At 39.0% G+C, this 14,915-nt stretch overlaps 1 protein-coding gene and 1 non-coding gene across 2 annotated transcripts in view; one reads left to right on the top strand and one right to left on the bottom strand.

The window, feature by feature from the left end:
• Positions 1 to 13,397, bottom strand: part of BMPR2 (bone morphogenetic protein receptor type 2) — a 1,499,742-nt gene extending 1,486,345 nt beyond the window's left edge. Inside the window, exon 1 of the mRNA XM_044075094.1 lies at positions 13,117 to 13,397. Within this exon, the coding sequence (XP_043931029.1) occupies positions 13,117 to 13,195 (79 nt within the window). The 5' untranslated portion in view covers positions 13,196 to 13,397. The remainder of the gene's footprint in view (positions 1 to 13,116) is intronic.
• A 134-nt stretch (positions 13,398 to 13,531) lies between these two features.
• On the top strand, positions 13,532 to 13,719 carry LOC122805076. Its single transcript, XR_006365299.1, has one exon. It is a non-coding gene; the product is annotated as a U2 spliceosomal RNA (small nuclear RNA).
• The last annotated feature ends 1,196 nt before the right edge of the window (positions 13,720 to 14,915 follow it).

Raw genomic sequence — 14,915 nt, 5'->3', positions numbered from 1 at the left:
ACCAAAACGGCTCAGCAGCTGAAGAGATGCAGAGTGAAGAGTAGTTTTCCAAGAGATCCTTCTCTTATTGCAGTAGAAAACTGAAAGTGTCCTGTCTGTGGGTTTGCAGGGCAGTCCTTTTACTCCTAGGTGACTGGTCCATCATTCCCATGGACTGGCAGTGGGAGGGTCTGTGAGTTTCAGTAGACTGCCAAATGAGGGTAGCAGGACACCACTTTGTGTTTGAACATATTGGTCGCTAGCTGTGCAATTTACACCACTTTGTGTTTGAACATATTGGTCGCTAGCTGTGCAATTTCTTTCTACAGAGTGCTGAGTACTTAAGACAGAAGTGGCAAACTTCATTACACCCATGCAGACGGACAATAGAGGTATGACTGTTGAATCCTACACAAATGCACTTTATAAGCACTTACACGAGTGCATGGATCATGCTATCCTCAACAGAACCAAGATGTTATCCTCCAAAAAAAGGAAGCCAATCTGGTGGTCCTCTGCCATAAACAAACTCTACAACAGAAGAAAGAAATTGTTGAAAAAAAAAAAAAAAAGTAAAATCTCATGACTGGAGGATCTCCCTGGTCAACCTCAGTAAGAAGCTGAGATCCCTCATAAAATCCTCCAAAGCTAGTTACAAAAACTAAATTGCCACCGACTCTAAAAAGACAACCACAAAGCATTCTATAGCTATGTCAATAATCTCAATGGGAACACTCAGATCTGCTTCGAGTTACAGCACAATGGCACTAAATATACAGAACCAACTGATATTGCCAACATCCTGGCAGATAGGTTCAGTGCTAACTTTACCCTCCTCTCACCCCCTAGAGGGCCCATCTCTATACCGGACGAATGCAAAGTTCCTATAATCACGGCTGCAGAGGTAAAAAACACACTCTCCAAAGCCAAGAACACAGCATCCATGGGACCTGACAATATCACAGGCTGTGTTCTACACGAACTACAGAATGAACTGGCACCCCCCAAGTACCATGTTCAATCATAGCCTCTCCTCAGGCTTTGTACCCACTAAATGGTGCACCACGACGGTTATCCCACTCCACAAAGGGGAGCCACGACAGACCCTGGGAACTACCGCCCCATTAGCCTGATGAGCCTGGACTGCAAGGCCATGGAACATATCATCGTGGAACTCATAAACAAAGACATTGGTAATCTCCAAACTCTGGACCCTACCCAGTTTGGATTTGTAAAAGGTAGATCATGTCTCCTAAACCTGATCGACTTCTTTGAAGCAGTCACCAAAGCCATAGATGAGGGTAAAGTGGTTCACACAGCTTATCTAGATCTCGCCAAGGCTTTCGACACCATCTCTCACTCTGGAATTATAGATAAGCTCACTAAACTAGATATAAATCCCTATGTCACAAGATGGGTTGCCAACTGGCTCACGGACAGAACCCACACTGTGAAAGCAGCGGATTCCAAATCTGATTTCAGACCAGTGACAAGTGGAGTACCACAGGGTTCTGTCCTGGGTCCTCTCCTGTTAGCTTGCACAGAAGGTCTTTGGCTAACAAAGTTTGCAGATGACTGCAAACTAGGAGCCATAATTGAAACTCTTAACGATGTGGACATACTACAAAAGGGCCTCACTGAGACAGATACCTGGTGTCAAAGCCATGGCCTGAAGCTCAATGCCAAAAAGTGCATTGTCATCCCCTTTGGTAAAAACTCTGTACCCATGAACTATCACACAGCTGGTAGTCTACTTAATACCGAAAATTTGATGAGACCTTGGGACACAGGTGGACAGCAATCTCTCCTTTGATAATCATCGCCACAGTGGTCAGGAAATCCTTCTACGTGGCTTATCTCATCACAAAAGGATTCTCATCCCAAAAAAAATGGAGAGGTCATTGTTCCCCTCTACTCATTAGACCCATTATAGAGTACAACGCCCCTTCTGGTATGTACCTCATAAAGACATCAACAACTGGAAAGACCACAGAAATACTTCACAAAGAGGATTACTGGCCTCAAAACAGATGCCCTATGCAGACAGTCTCAAAAAACTACAGCTTTACTCCATCGCATATCGATCTCTGCCTAACATACAAAGCTATGTCAAACCCAGAACTGTTGGACATGCTCCACTTAAAGAAATCCCAATCCCTCCGAGCTACACGCCCTAGGGACCTAAACCGGGGTCACTACAATAAACAGAACATGCTGGAGGGATAGATTCCTGTCCCAGAGAGTTCCCATACTCTGGAACAGACTACCTATCTATGTCAAACAGAGCTCCTCATTAGCACTCCAAGAAAAATCTTGATGATTGGATGGGAAAAATAGGAAATTCATCCCAGGGATCACTTCTGTGGCTCTGCTCGACAGGGGCACAGGAAAATAATTTTCCTGGGTGGCGAAAGCCAGGGTACATTTTTTGGCTAGGCTTATATAGGCCATAGAGCCAATAGCCTTGTACCTACCTATGAACCCATGTAGTCAAATTTAAAAATCATATATAAAAGATGAACTGATTATGTGATCTTCCAGGCCTGAGACTAGGACTTCAAATTTTACTCACTCCCCCACCAATGTTAGACTGAGGCAGAATAGTAACAATTACTACCAAGAGATATTATAGCCTTTTCCTTCAGAAAATCTGTCACTAAAAGACCTTTTTTTTTAAAAATGTAAACAGATGATACACTACAGGAGATGTCCCACCTTTCTATTCCCATAATCTGATGGAGAAGTATGCCCTGCCTGCTCCCTTCTGCAACAGACTGCAGAGGTTAGGAGCAGGACAAATTTCTGTATCAGCAACCACAGTTTATAATTTTAACAAAATCAAATATATAAAAGGACGAGAATGAAGATATAGTTGAAAGAAATTGTCCATTTCCACATCTCTCAGATTAATGCTTTTTGGTTTGTTAACGGGAACCACTTTTTAATCCATGACACAACCAAAACTAAAAAAAACAAAAAAAAAAAAAAAAAAAAAAAACAAACAAACAGCCAGTGAATTCTGTACTGCACATGAAATATAAAAGATGGTCAAGTACAATCAGAATACTTTATATTATACAATGAGCTCCCATTAATATTCCAAAACGTGCACGCTGATTAGTCAGCGCATGACTTATACTAATGGAAAAGGTCCGGTCACCTGGACTTTTTTCATTAGTATAAAAGTCTTCAGTTATTTTTGCATTTTTGACAGCGACGGAGAACGAAGAGCTCTGCTGCTGTAATCTCGTTTAACATAGCGAGATATCTTAAAAAAAGCAACGAAGATCTTCCTTTCTCCGTTGCTTTTTTTAAAGATATCTCGTTATGTTAAACTCATTTAACATAGCGAGACAGCTTTAAAAATGGGAACGGAGATCTTCCTTTCTCCGTTGCTTCCACAAACGGCTCTGATGTACTGCATAAGCATATGCATGCACAGTACATCAGAACTGCTGCAGAATACCAGACAGCCGCGGAAGGGCAGCACAGAGGCATTATACAATGCCATTATTTAAGAAAAGTAAGTATTTTTTTCTTAAATAATGTCAGTTTATAATAGCAATAACCCACTTCTGGGTGTGGGTAATGCTGGATTTACCCACAGTTGTTTTTGTTTGGCCACTTGGGCTTCGCCCTCGTGACCAAACCACACCAACCGTGGCCAAATCCAGCATTACCCACACATAGGTGTGGGTTACTGCTTAAATAGAATACAACAGATAACGATCAGTTTACAGTCAGTATCTGACAAATGAGTTGCAACCACAATGTGTCATGTCTGCAGGATGAGAAAAAGGGTTTCAAGGTTTTGCCATTTAAAAGTGTAGAGGAACTAACCAGCAAATCTTTTAAGATTAAACTTCATATTACTAAAACCTCATCTTCCCGATTTCAATACACAGGAAAGTTTCCATAACTAAATCATCTCTAATATTATGTTTCATGACCTTTAACTCACATGGAAAAACAATTTGGTAAAACAGCTTCTACAGAACAATATAAAAAAGAGTAGCTGTGCAGTTTTTCATGAAGGCCACACTGAATATAATTTTCGATCATTTTGTCTTTCAAAATATTTTGCAGGAAAATGAGTTCAGCTAACATTCACTTAATGGAGGTTACGGAATGCCCACTCATGAGGGCATCCAACAACAGAAAGAAGCATACAAAAGGCTGCAACAAAATTATATGAGCAGAACACAATCGTTCTAAGAAATACACCAGGAATTCAAATTAGAGGTTGCCTATTACACATTAGATAATGAAACAGAAACATTTAAACAGGAAATTACTGTCAAGAACTGTAGAAATAGAAATACACTGGTATTATCACAAAAGTACAAAGGTTACAAAACCATTTAATGGCAGAATGACATACTGAGTTTCATTTGTTTACCTTCTGTGGGAGTGGTCTCTGATGGGGGCTAGGGACTATCTCTAGGCACGTAAAGTAAATGAGCCCTTGTAGCCATACACAACAGAGGTACTAACGATGTTTATAAGTATGCACCACACATAACAGTTAAGCACTAGACACAGTGCAGCGTCTGATGTGTTCAAGCGCATACCTCCCAACTGTAGAGATTTTCCCAACTGTAGAGATTTTCGCAGAATGTCCAGATTTTTTTGTCTTATAATTTTGGTCTGTTTCCTCATAAACAGAGCGGTTTTCTGACAAATCATTGGCAAATTATTAAGGTTAAAGTCAGAATATGAGAGACAGTTTCAGACTTCATACCCTTCAGAAAACTCATGCTAATACAAAACCTCTTAATCTATCAATATTCTAAGTTTGTAAGAGCAATATTTAAAAAGCGTCCCTATTTTGGGACCTTTGTCCAGATTTCTTGCTCCAAGAGGTTGAGAAGTATGGTTCAAGGTCAAATGAAATGTTGTTGTTCAGTAAAGTTTTACTTTGTGATCTTAAGGGCATACAAGGGCATACTAAAAATACCAGCATTCATTGGTGATAGCCACTCACCAAATGTTCCTTGCTCATCACTGGGATTTGCAAAGGCAGCTGACCAATAACAAGGCACTGGTGGCTGGAAGACAACTGAAATTCAGAGAGATCCAAGCCCAAGAAAAATGAACACATTAAAAAAGTATGCAAGACAAAATGAGCAGCAGCATTTCTACTTTAAAATGTTGAACGCATTATAGAAATCTAACTGAAAAGTAAAGGCAGAAACAGAAAACAGTCCCTTTATTTATTTATTTTTTTAACTTGCATGACTGTGGTCATGCAGACAAAGAAACTGGGAATGTAGTCACGGACACAAAAAAAGGACAAGCCTCCAAGGAAATCTCTGGCTGACAGTTAACAAGTGTATAAAAGTATGTAGAAACGATTAGCATACTTTAACTGTTGCAAATGCTTAAAGAAATAAAATAAATAAATCGACATTTAGAAAACATTTAAAAATGTAAAAACCTGTGTGTACTTAATTCTTCCGATTAAAGCTTCCCGGATGTAATTTTAAGAAGGGGGAGAATAGAAATGCCCTCATTTAAGCCCAGGACAGCAATTGCTTTTAACTTAAAACTGCCATAACATCTCCCCATACTCCAACTTGGTTTCCCAATCCCCACCTCGTAGGTTGGCCTTGACTTGCTCCAAAATGGCAAATTCAAAGGTCGTACAGAGTGACAGATCCCAAACAGATACACCATGTCAGATTGCAAAACTAGATTTCTTGGTGTGCTTGTGTTTAACTGTCACAGACTTCCAGTCCAGTAATGAAAACACCAAAGGTAAATGGTGTAATACTTTACTTCTCAGATGAAAGAATAGACCCTACAAATGCATATCTAGCAGCCAACGAACATCTTTCACAGGCACCCAAAAACAAGGTCTGAAAACAGTGTGTGGGAAAATATAGCATGAACGAAAGTAGCCCATTTTGATTGGGAAAACATCCTTTTACAAAAGTTAAGCAATGCAAGGAATACTTCATATCCAGGGCTGCTACCAATTCAATGAAAAGTTCAACCTTCAAAAAAACTTATACAATAAAATATGCATAATGTATGATTAGGTCACGTTTAGATCATGTGATATTGGCAATATGCATGCATAAAATGAAAGATGCATTTTAACAAAAATGCATTTAGTCTCTCAAGCCCTAGCTTGCACTTATCAATGGTATCAGAACTTCTCAAAGATTTGGGATGCATGGCTAGGCTTAAAAAGGCACTAGTGGTCATTAGCCTAGTACACACCAAAAAAAAAAAAAAAAAAACCTTGTAATAAAAGGTATGTGATACATTCTATTTAGTCAGAAGCAGCACAGATACAGGCAGGCCATTACCAAAAATACAAGTGATTCATGCCTATCTCAGAAAGGTGAAGCACAACTCACAGCCTCTTACTAGGCGAGACTGGACACCACTGTTTTAAATGCTCCCTCCACAGCTGGCAAAACTAGCACAACTCCACTAGCTAACTAACGGAGGCAGTAAGATTAACTATCCACTCCTGTGCAGGAGAAAACGTCATCTGAATTACAACATTTAGATCAGCAGAAAAGTGTGTGTGAATACAGAATCTTATTAGCAACCGTCAATACTGGCTAATAAATTTAAATTTAGTGGTCACTGGCCTCTGGTAAGCATTTTTGCTGTTTTGGGGTGACTGCACAAAAGCAAGCAAGCAGTGTATAACCTTTAGTGAACCCTTTCAAATTCCCCAAGAACAAGTTTTAACTAGGAGGACTTTGGGTATGTGAGGTGGTAGTATGTTTTTGTTCCAAGCATAGTTTCATCTCCAAGAAATTGCACCTACTCTCAGTTCATACTTGCACAGTGCAAGTTCACACTTCTAAAGGTCATGGGCTCTAAACTTCTGTGTTAAAAGCAAGTGCACTGTGCCTCTGGTGGAAGCTCCAAGAATTGTAATTACTGTATGGCATTATCATTAACATCCTTTGGCATCTTTCACTAATGACTACTTTTATACCAGTGCAGCGTAACAAACAAGTAAGGTTTATCCTTTACTACATAATTCACTGGGAGGAGAATCTTTCAGAAGCAGTCATTCAGTTACAAAAACTGTACTTGTTAAAAAGATTTTCTAGGAAAACATTAAGGGTGTATCCAATGATGTGAGAGATGCAGTACTGATATATGATCATATGAAGTCCACACCTCCACAAAAAATCTTCAAATGGATGGGAAACTGCCTGTGACGGCCATGTAGTTGCTAGACTTTTAAAGACATGAAATTACAGAGTTCCACAGTCACCAGTGCATCCAGGAGCGGCCTTAGGTCACCTGGTGCCCTAGGCAAAAGGGCTCCAAGGCACCCCCCACCACACCACCCGGTGCCCCCATCCTGGTCTACCTACACCAAATAAATACTGGAAAAGTGCCCCTACTAGAGCGGCGCCCTAGGCAGCCGCCTAGTTGGCCTATGCCTAAGGCCAACTATGAGTGCATCATGGGAGGACTGGAACAACGCAGTCTAATGAAAAGCAACCAAGTGGTTTTAACATGAAACTACTTAGCCTTGTCTTGGTTCAGTGACCAAAACAAAGCTAAAGACCTGCTCTAGTCTGGAGACCACAGAAATATTCAAACTAAAATAATCCAGATACAACAGTCAGTCCCACTTAAAAAAGCTGGTGGGGGTATGTAATCATCTGTTCCAGATAGTCACAGCAGGAAAATGAGTTATCTTGCCATGCAAGTAGCTCTATACAACAAATGTTACAACCAGACAGTCCTCTAGAACCACACTTAGCAAGATCTCTGCAAACATTTTACCCAACAGCAAAAACACACAACACACAGCACACTTTTTGGATCTGACCACACAATGCTCTCAAAAAATCTGTTTATGCAATATCAAATAAAAGTTATAAAACCAATTACTTTACCCTGAATGGTAAACACATACATTCTGTTCCATTTTTAAGACTTGGCAACAATCAATAAGAAAAAAGTATCTCACTATTTCTTGTCGCCATACAAAATTTAAACAGCTTCTGGCACAGATAAAATAATACCCGGACACTAACAAAAGCAGTATTACACATTTTAATCCATTCTTACTGAAAGTAATCAGAGGACTATCATAATGGTCAAACAGTACCAAACATGTGGGTTACTGAGAATGGACACTAGGCTTTAACACTTATCAGGATACAGGGTGGAATCCACTACACCAGGACAGACTGTTGCAGGACTGCCCGAGGGTCAACAAGATAAAAGGGAATGCTGCTTCTTTGGTGATTAGCAACCTATTGTCAGGATATAGTACAAAGTCGTAGAATGGTGTGGGAATCACAATTCTATTAAAAGGGGTGGGATGTTCAGGAAACAAAATTCCATGAACTCTAATAACACATATTAAAGAAATGAATGCCTAAGGACTGGCTGAGGGGAAAGTCCTAGAAAGGTGCCAAATAATTCACAAAATACAACTTTTGATATAAAAACCAACAAAAGGTGCATGTAGAAGGAAAATACAACTTTTGATATAAAAACCAACAAAAGGTGCATGTAGAAGGTAATATTTTAGTGATAGTTCCCTACAGCTGCCATTATATTCTAAATTATATTTGATAACAAATAAGATGTCAAACAGAAACGAAACAGTCTAAATAGACTAAGGAAAACAGGATGCATGTTTACTCAACTAGTTTAGCAATAAATGAACAACCAATCAAAATGTGCCAAATAATAAATCAAGAAATAAAAACACAACTAAACATGTAAATTCTACTTTGTCTTCAAACCATTTTAGAACTTCTTTACCTTTTTTTCCATTTGTTAATTAGACAGACACACTGAGCCAGATGACCTTTTACAGAAAAGGCTTAGAACAAATAACCACATAAAAAGATGAGGAAAAAAATGGACTGTTGCATAGCAAAATAACATTTGAAAACAATATGCCCAACAGTCCAAGAGGCATTCCTTATAGTAAATTAGTCATCAATCATACAAGAAGCCCCCAAAAAATCAGAGTCTAATACAGGAGGGAAAGGAGATATAGCATTAAAATACCATGAAATATTACACAAGCAAGGACAAGAACAAATAGCTTTATTCAACGTATTTATTTTGGGTAACTGTGCAATTACAGAGATTTCTCAGGAGAAGACGTACTAGATCATGGAAAACACAATCCAAAACCTGGTTTAAAGTAATTTAGAAAATGAAAAAATACAATTAATTTGTTACAAAATGTTACAATAAGTCTAGACCAGACCCAAAGCAAAAAAAGTTAGGGTACTTGTATTCTGCCCTCTGTCTCAAAAAACGTAAAAAACATAAATGGCTAAGCAGTGAAATTGTTTAGTTCTTTTTTAATAAGGAAAAAAGTTGTCTTGTAACTTATTTAAGATTATAATCCAAGGAAAGGCATGGGTTAAATACAGCACTTTTTTCCCTTGAATTCTATACACAGAACATGCACAAGTTTACTCCCAATTATGCATTTTCAACCCAGTGAAGTATATTTTACTTATATACTTATTTTAATTTTGAAGTATCCCAATGACCCCCAAAACTTAAAAAAGAAAAAAGGTGTGCATGGGGGGGGGGGGGGGTTATTCCTCCAAACAATATTCTAGTGTAAGTAGACACCAACCAGTCTGAACTAAGAATTGTTTCCAGTGAATGCAAGAACCTCAAATGTGCAGGCAAAGACAAGAGATCTGACAGGAATTAGCCAGCCACGTTGATTTTTATGGTCAGTCTTTACACATTTGCACCAATCATCCAGAAAATAATTAAGTTGAACCATGCTGTTATTGAGAAATATCCCAGAGTGACCATCTCCACCACTGGGCATCATATCGATCTCAGCATTACACAGGACTACTTACTGTCTGCTAGGCAGACAGTAAACTCTCTGGTTTAGTCAGGGGAACTGCTATTTTAGCTAAGTCAACCAACAACCACTCAACACTACAACAGGCTCTAGGAACACTTTCTGAATGCTCGCCGCTCAACATTGTAAATGAAATTATAATTCTGCATACAATTCCTGAAATACACTTCCATTACTAATTCAACACATTTTCTTACTGTTTCATAAAAAAATATTTAACTCTATCCTAAAATAAACATTACGGAAATTAAACAGCTCTGTATGCATTTTGCATCTGCATGCCTTTTTAACATCTCAAATTGAAAATCAGTATTACACTCAGTTCTACAGCAGGCTTGCAAAGTTCTCTCGGATAATATATGCAAATATGTCTGATAAAGGAAAGGCAATGTAACCCATCAAAATGTTGGCACACTGAAATTACAGACCACAAGGTTAACCTAACAAAAGGCTCCGATTACTTGAATAAATAACTTTCAAGACACAATAAGGTTTATGAAAAAAAATACAAAAGAATAAGAACAGGTAACGGCGGCTTGGTCCAGAGCAAGGCACACAGAAACAAAAATATGACTACTGCCTTTCAGCTTTAATAGAAAAAGTGGCTGTCCCGCATAAACTGCCTGAAAAATACAATCTCACAGGGACTGTTAATGGCTAAATTTTTAATGAGCAAGCTGCAGAAAACTTAATTTGTGCTTTTTTGAAGGGAGTGTTGTTCTAACTACAAAAAATCAGTGCAATTTTTTTCCTTTCAGTCATGTGACTTCATCCAGCATACAGAATTAATTTCATTCTACTACTGCTTCAAATGCAGTGTTACAAAGGCATCACTCTTTGTAAGAAAAATATAAATTAAATAAAATTATTACACTCAGTCTGTAAGACAAAGAAGCAAATATTAGACCACCATTCTGCTGACAATTACAAGTCTAGCCAATAATGTTCAGAATCAAACCATGTACCTTATATCTGTGAGATGAAGACCTTAACCTTTATGCCACATGTATTATACTGCACATTCTTCCAAGAGATAAACTACTTCCATCAAAAGCTGTATCAAAACAATAAAGCACACTCACAGTCTAATATGTGCTTACATCCAGGAGTGATGACAGCAGTAATGTTAACTATGAAGACATTAATAACAAGAAGAAACAAGTGATATAAAAAAAAAAAAAAAAAAAAACACAATCCAGTCTCAATGCAAGAACAGATGCCTCAGCTGTGTGAATGATTAATATAGAACTCCATGACAGTTTCTTTACAAGGATACAAATAAAATAAACATTAAAAAGTCAAAAACAGTAATCAAAACTTTACGTGACAAATACAAAACAGTCACTGTAGTGCATAGCAACTATGACTTTTCAGCTTATCCTATTCATAGGGAAATAAACTAGATTCGGCAGGTTAAGCAATTATCAACTTTTATCATGGTCTAAGTTCAATATTTCTGGTCTCCACAAATGCATGGGACTTGGAACTTTTATTCTGCATTCAACTATGTATGATACAGTGCTGACCAGTTACTTCCACAGCAATGGGACCACAAAGGACTTCCCTCTTTACCCTTTCCAATCTCATCCTTGGATATGTCACAATACTTACTTTTAGCTTTTTGGCATTATATTACAGCTTTTCTGCTTTTGCCTCCAATGAAAAATGGCCTGTCAAACCGGACAATTTAATTTACTAGAAAACTAAAACTATTTTCCTGAAATACCTATAACTAAAGCCTGAACTAAAATAGAGCAAAACAACAGAGCAATTCCAGAACTGGAGTAGATCTGATTGTGAATGAGAAAAACAATCAGGGCACCCTTCTCTAAAAAGAAAGCGTAACTCACACAAATAAGCTTTGGTGGACAACTGCCACATTGCATGGCAAAGATTCTAGCATGGGAAAAGGATGATTTTCCCCACTGCTTTAAAGCACATTTCAGATTTGTCTTTCCATATCTACGACACGCACATCATTCCATTGCAAATAACAGAAACAAAAAATGTTTTGTTAATAAATTATTTCTAACATAACATACAGCACAAACACACCTGTACATATTTGCCCTACCAATAATTTAACATTCAGTTATACTGTGATTTGATACAAAAAAAGACCACAAAACACTAGCTGACAAACTTGACTAGCTTAATTTATCCAACAAGCATCTTGTCTTGATTGACTGAATCTAGCCCAGTTCACAAACTGTAGAATTTCTATATATACACCTTTATTTTATGCCACTTAAGAAAAACAGCAACAAATACCTTAAAATTTGTTAACAGAAACTGCAGATCATGGTAGCGACCCATAATATCACAACAAATAGAAAACCTCCACTGAACATCTTTATAGAACATTTTAAGTGCACGTTTCCAAATGTTAACATTAACAAATAACGTACATTACACTCAGCCATTAAATTCCCCAATGTGAACATTAACAAATAATGCATCTTGAACTCAACCAGCAAAACGCATGTTTGTACACCTAAACAGGAACTAGCCCTAGTTAAATACACTTTTTAAGGAATGGCAGCAGAAAGTGCCTGCTCCTCCGATACGAGTTTTTGCTGAAGGCACTACGCATTTTCTATCCCATTTGCACAAAACAAAAGCAAAGAAAGTAAATTTGTGATCCGTTTACACACAACGGGAAGGATGAATTGCACAGCATACGATTTCCAGTATTAATACATTATGCCATAAAGAGCAGTGCTGTAATAATCACACCTAATAAAACTCAAGCCATATAATTCCAGGTCACTCCAATATTCACAAATGGCCACATATATAATTTCATACTACTCGGTATAGTGTCTGAACGGCCTTATGATCCTTTTGGAACCACAATATCAGAATTAGTTACTTCCATGACCACAACAGCTTGCATCCGTTTTCTGATGAAAGCAAAGAGGAGACTAGATGCTCTTCACACCCGATGCCCTTACTGGCTACAGTACCGCAGAGCCCTCACTGACTGCCAACTTGATCATACACCCCCCCTCCCTCTCAAAAAAATCAACTTCTGATGATGTGAAAATATGTCTGTAAGCGAGGACAAAATCTGAATGGCAAGACTGCAATTATATGGCTAAAACATAAACAATTAGTGTAACAAGCCTAGAAAGGTTTGCGTGCTTGACAAATCACGAAAATAAAACAAAATATTGCCAATTAGTCGCTACCTGGAAACAGTCTTTTTTGCTATGGAAAAGCCACAATGGAACCATGCACCCAGCCCCCCTCAATCTCTGAAAACTTGCAAACCTTAACCAAGGGCTGGTACTCACCGGCAGCAGGAGTGCTGAGAAGCAAAGCTGTGGGCACTGCCAGAGCCCAAAGTGCCAATCGTAAGTAAACGGCAGCCATGGCTCATCGGGAACAATGGTGCCCCCGAGAGGCACGGAGAGCTAGATAGCTCCACAACAAAACGATCACAACTACAGAAACGGCTCCGTAATGCAGGGATAATGATGACGATCACGCCTAGTCCTAGGGAGGGAGTCTTGGCCCAGTACTGGCCAGTTCCCATTAGATGAAAAGCTGTAATTACGTCCTCGCGTCACGTGACTCCGTCTGTGAACGCTCTTAGCGTCACGCACTTTTCCTGGCGGCTTTTTAGTGGAAAGTTGTAGGAAGTCGGCTGGTGGAGTAATATTAACAATACTACTCTCTGTAATTTACGGCTTACTGTTGTGCGGTATTCCCGCTTCTCGGCTTTTTGGCTAAGATTAAGTGTAGTGTCTGTCCTTATAAGTTTAATATCTGATTTGTCCCTTATCTGGGGACCATATATTAAATTGATTTTTGGGACAGGGAGATGGAATAGAGGCTTGCTCCGTCCATTCCACGCATCAACCTGGTATTGCAGTACTTACAGGAATGCATAGCTCTCAACCTTCCATCTCCAAAATGAGGAACACTAGCCCTCATAATGTGGAACATGTACTAATGGCTTACTAGCAACTTCAGCTAGGAAGGTCATAGGATGGTTAAAATATGCTGGTTTTACTTATAAAGGAGATCTTTTAATAGATTAATATGATTTATTTCTATTTACCATGGATTTCATTTGAAAAAAATCTCAACACTGAATGTGTTGCAGACCCTTTCAATGTGGAACTTCGAGGAACATGAACTTTTTAAGACCCCAAATGAGGTACGTTCCTCGTAATGAGGTACACTTGAGAGGCATGCAGGAATGGTGCACCCTCCCCCTGGTAAGCTGCTGTGGTGTAGCGGTTGGTGTTGTCGTCTCACAGCAAGAGGTTCTCCAGTTCGATTCTGAGCTGGAGCGCCTTCTGTGTGGAGTCTGCATGTCCTCCCTGTGGTCGAGTGACGTTAAAGACATGCAGGCAGGTGTGAACATGAATGGGCGTGCCTTCGCTGAAGGTTGGGCGTCGGGCTGGCAACTCGGCACCGTAAAAATCCACTGCCAATCACGAGTTGACCGGAATTCTGCTGTGGCAACCCCTAACGGGAAAAGTGGAAAGTCAAAGTTGTTTGGTATTTTCTTTTGCGTGTTGCTTACAGCGTCCCATTAACAACAATATAATGGTTAAACATAATTGAACTGTTAGCTTTATTACTCAGGATTAAAGAATTTGGTGGGACACGTCATTTTAAGTTTGCAGACTATAACAATGAGTGAGAAGATCACTGAAAAACCAATCAGTAAAAACAAAATGAAAACTCCAGCAAAGCTAGAACTTCCACTGAGTGACCTCCCAAACCTCTTGTATCAGAGGCACATGGGATATATGCAAATGATCCTTATGAACATCAGGGTGTTTCAGCTAATTGGCGATTCTTAATACCCATGACTTGTTTTGTCATTTTAATGGACAATTTCAGGCAAATAAAGCCAAACCCCACTAGGTTCATAGGTTGATACTAGGCTATCTGCCCTAGGGCATTTATAAGCCTAGCCAGTCTGTTTGGCTTTCGGCACCCTTTTAGATTAGTTGACTGTGCCTCTGCATAGTAAGTCACAAAAGATAGCCCTTTTAAGGTTAGTTTACTGTGCCTCTGTCTAGTAGGGACACAGAAGAGATCCCAGGGGTAAACCTACGATCTCCCATCCACTCGT

This window comes from Protopterus annectens, chromosome 6.part0 (assembly GCF_019279795.1).
Source record: "Protopterus annectens isolate FY-2018-M chromosome 6.part0, PAN1.0, whole genome shotgun sequence".
NCBI classification, from domain to species: Eukaryota; Metazoa; Chordata; order Ceratodontiformes; family Protopteridae; genus Protopterus; species Protopterus annectens.
This window is presented reverse-complemented; position numbering and strand designations above follow the sequence as displayed.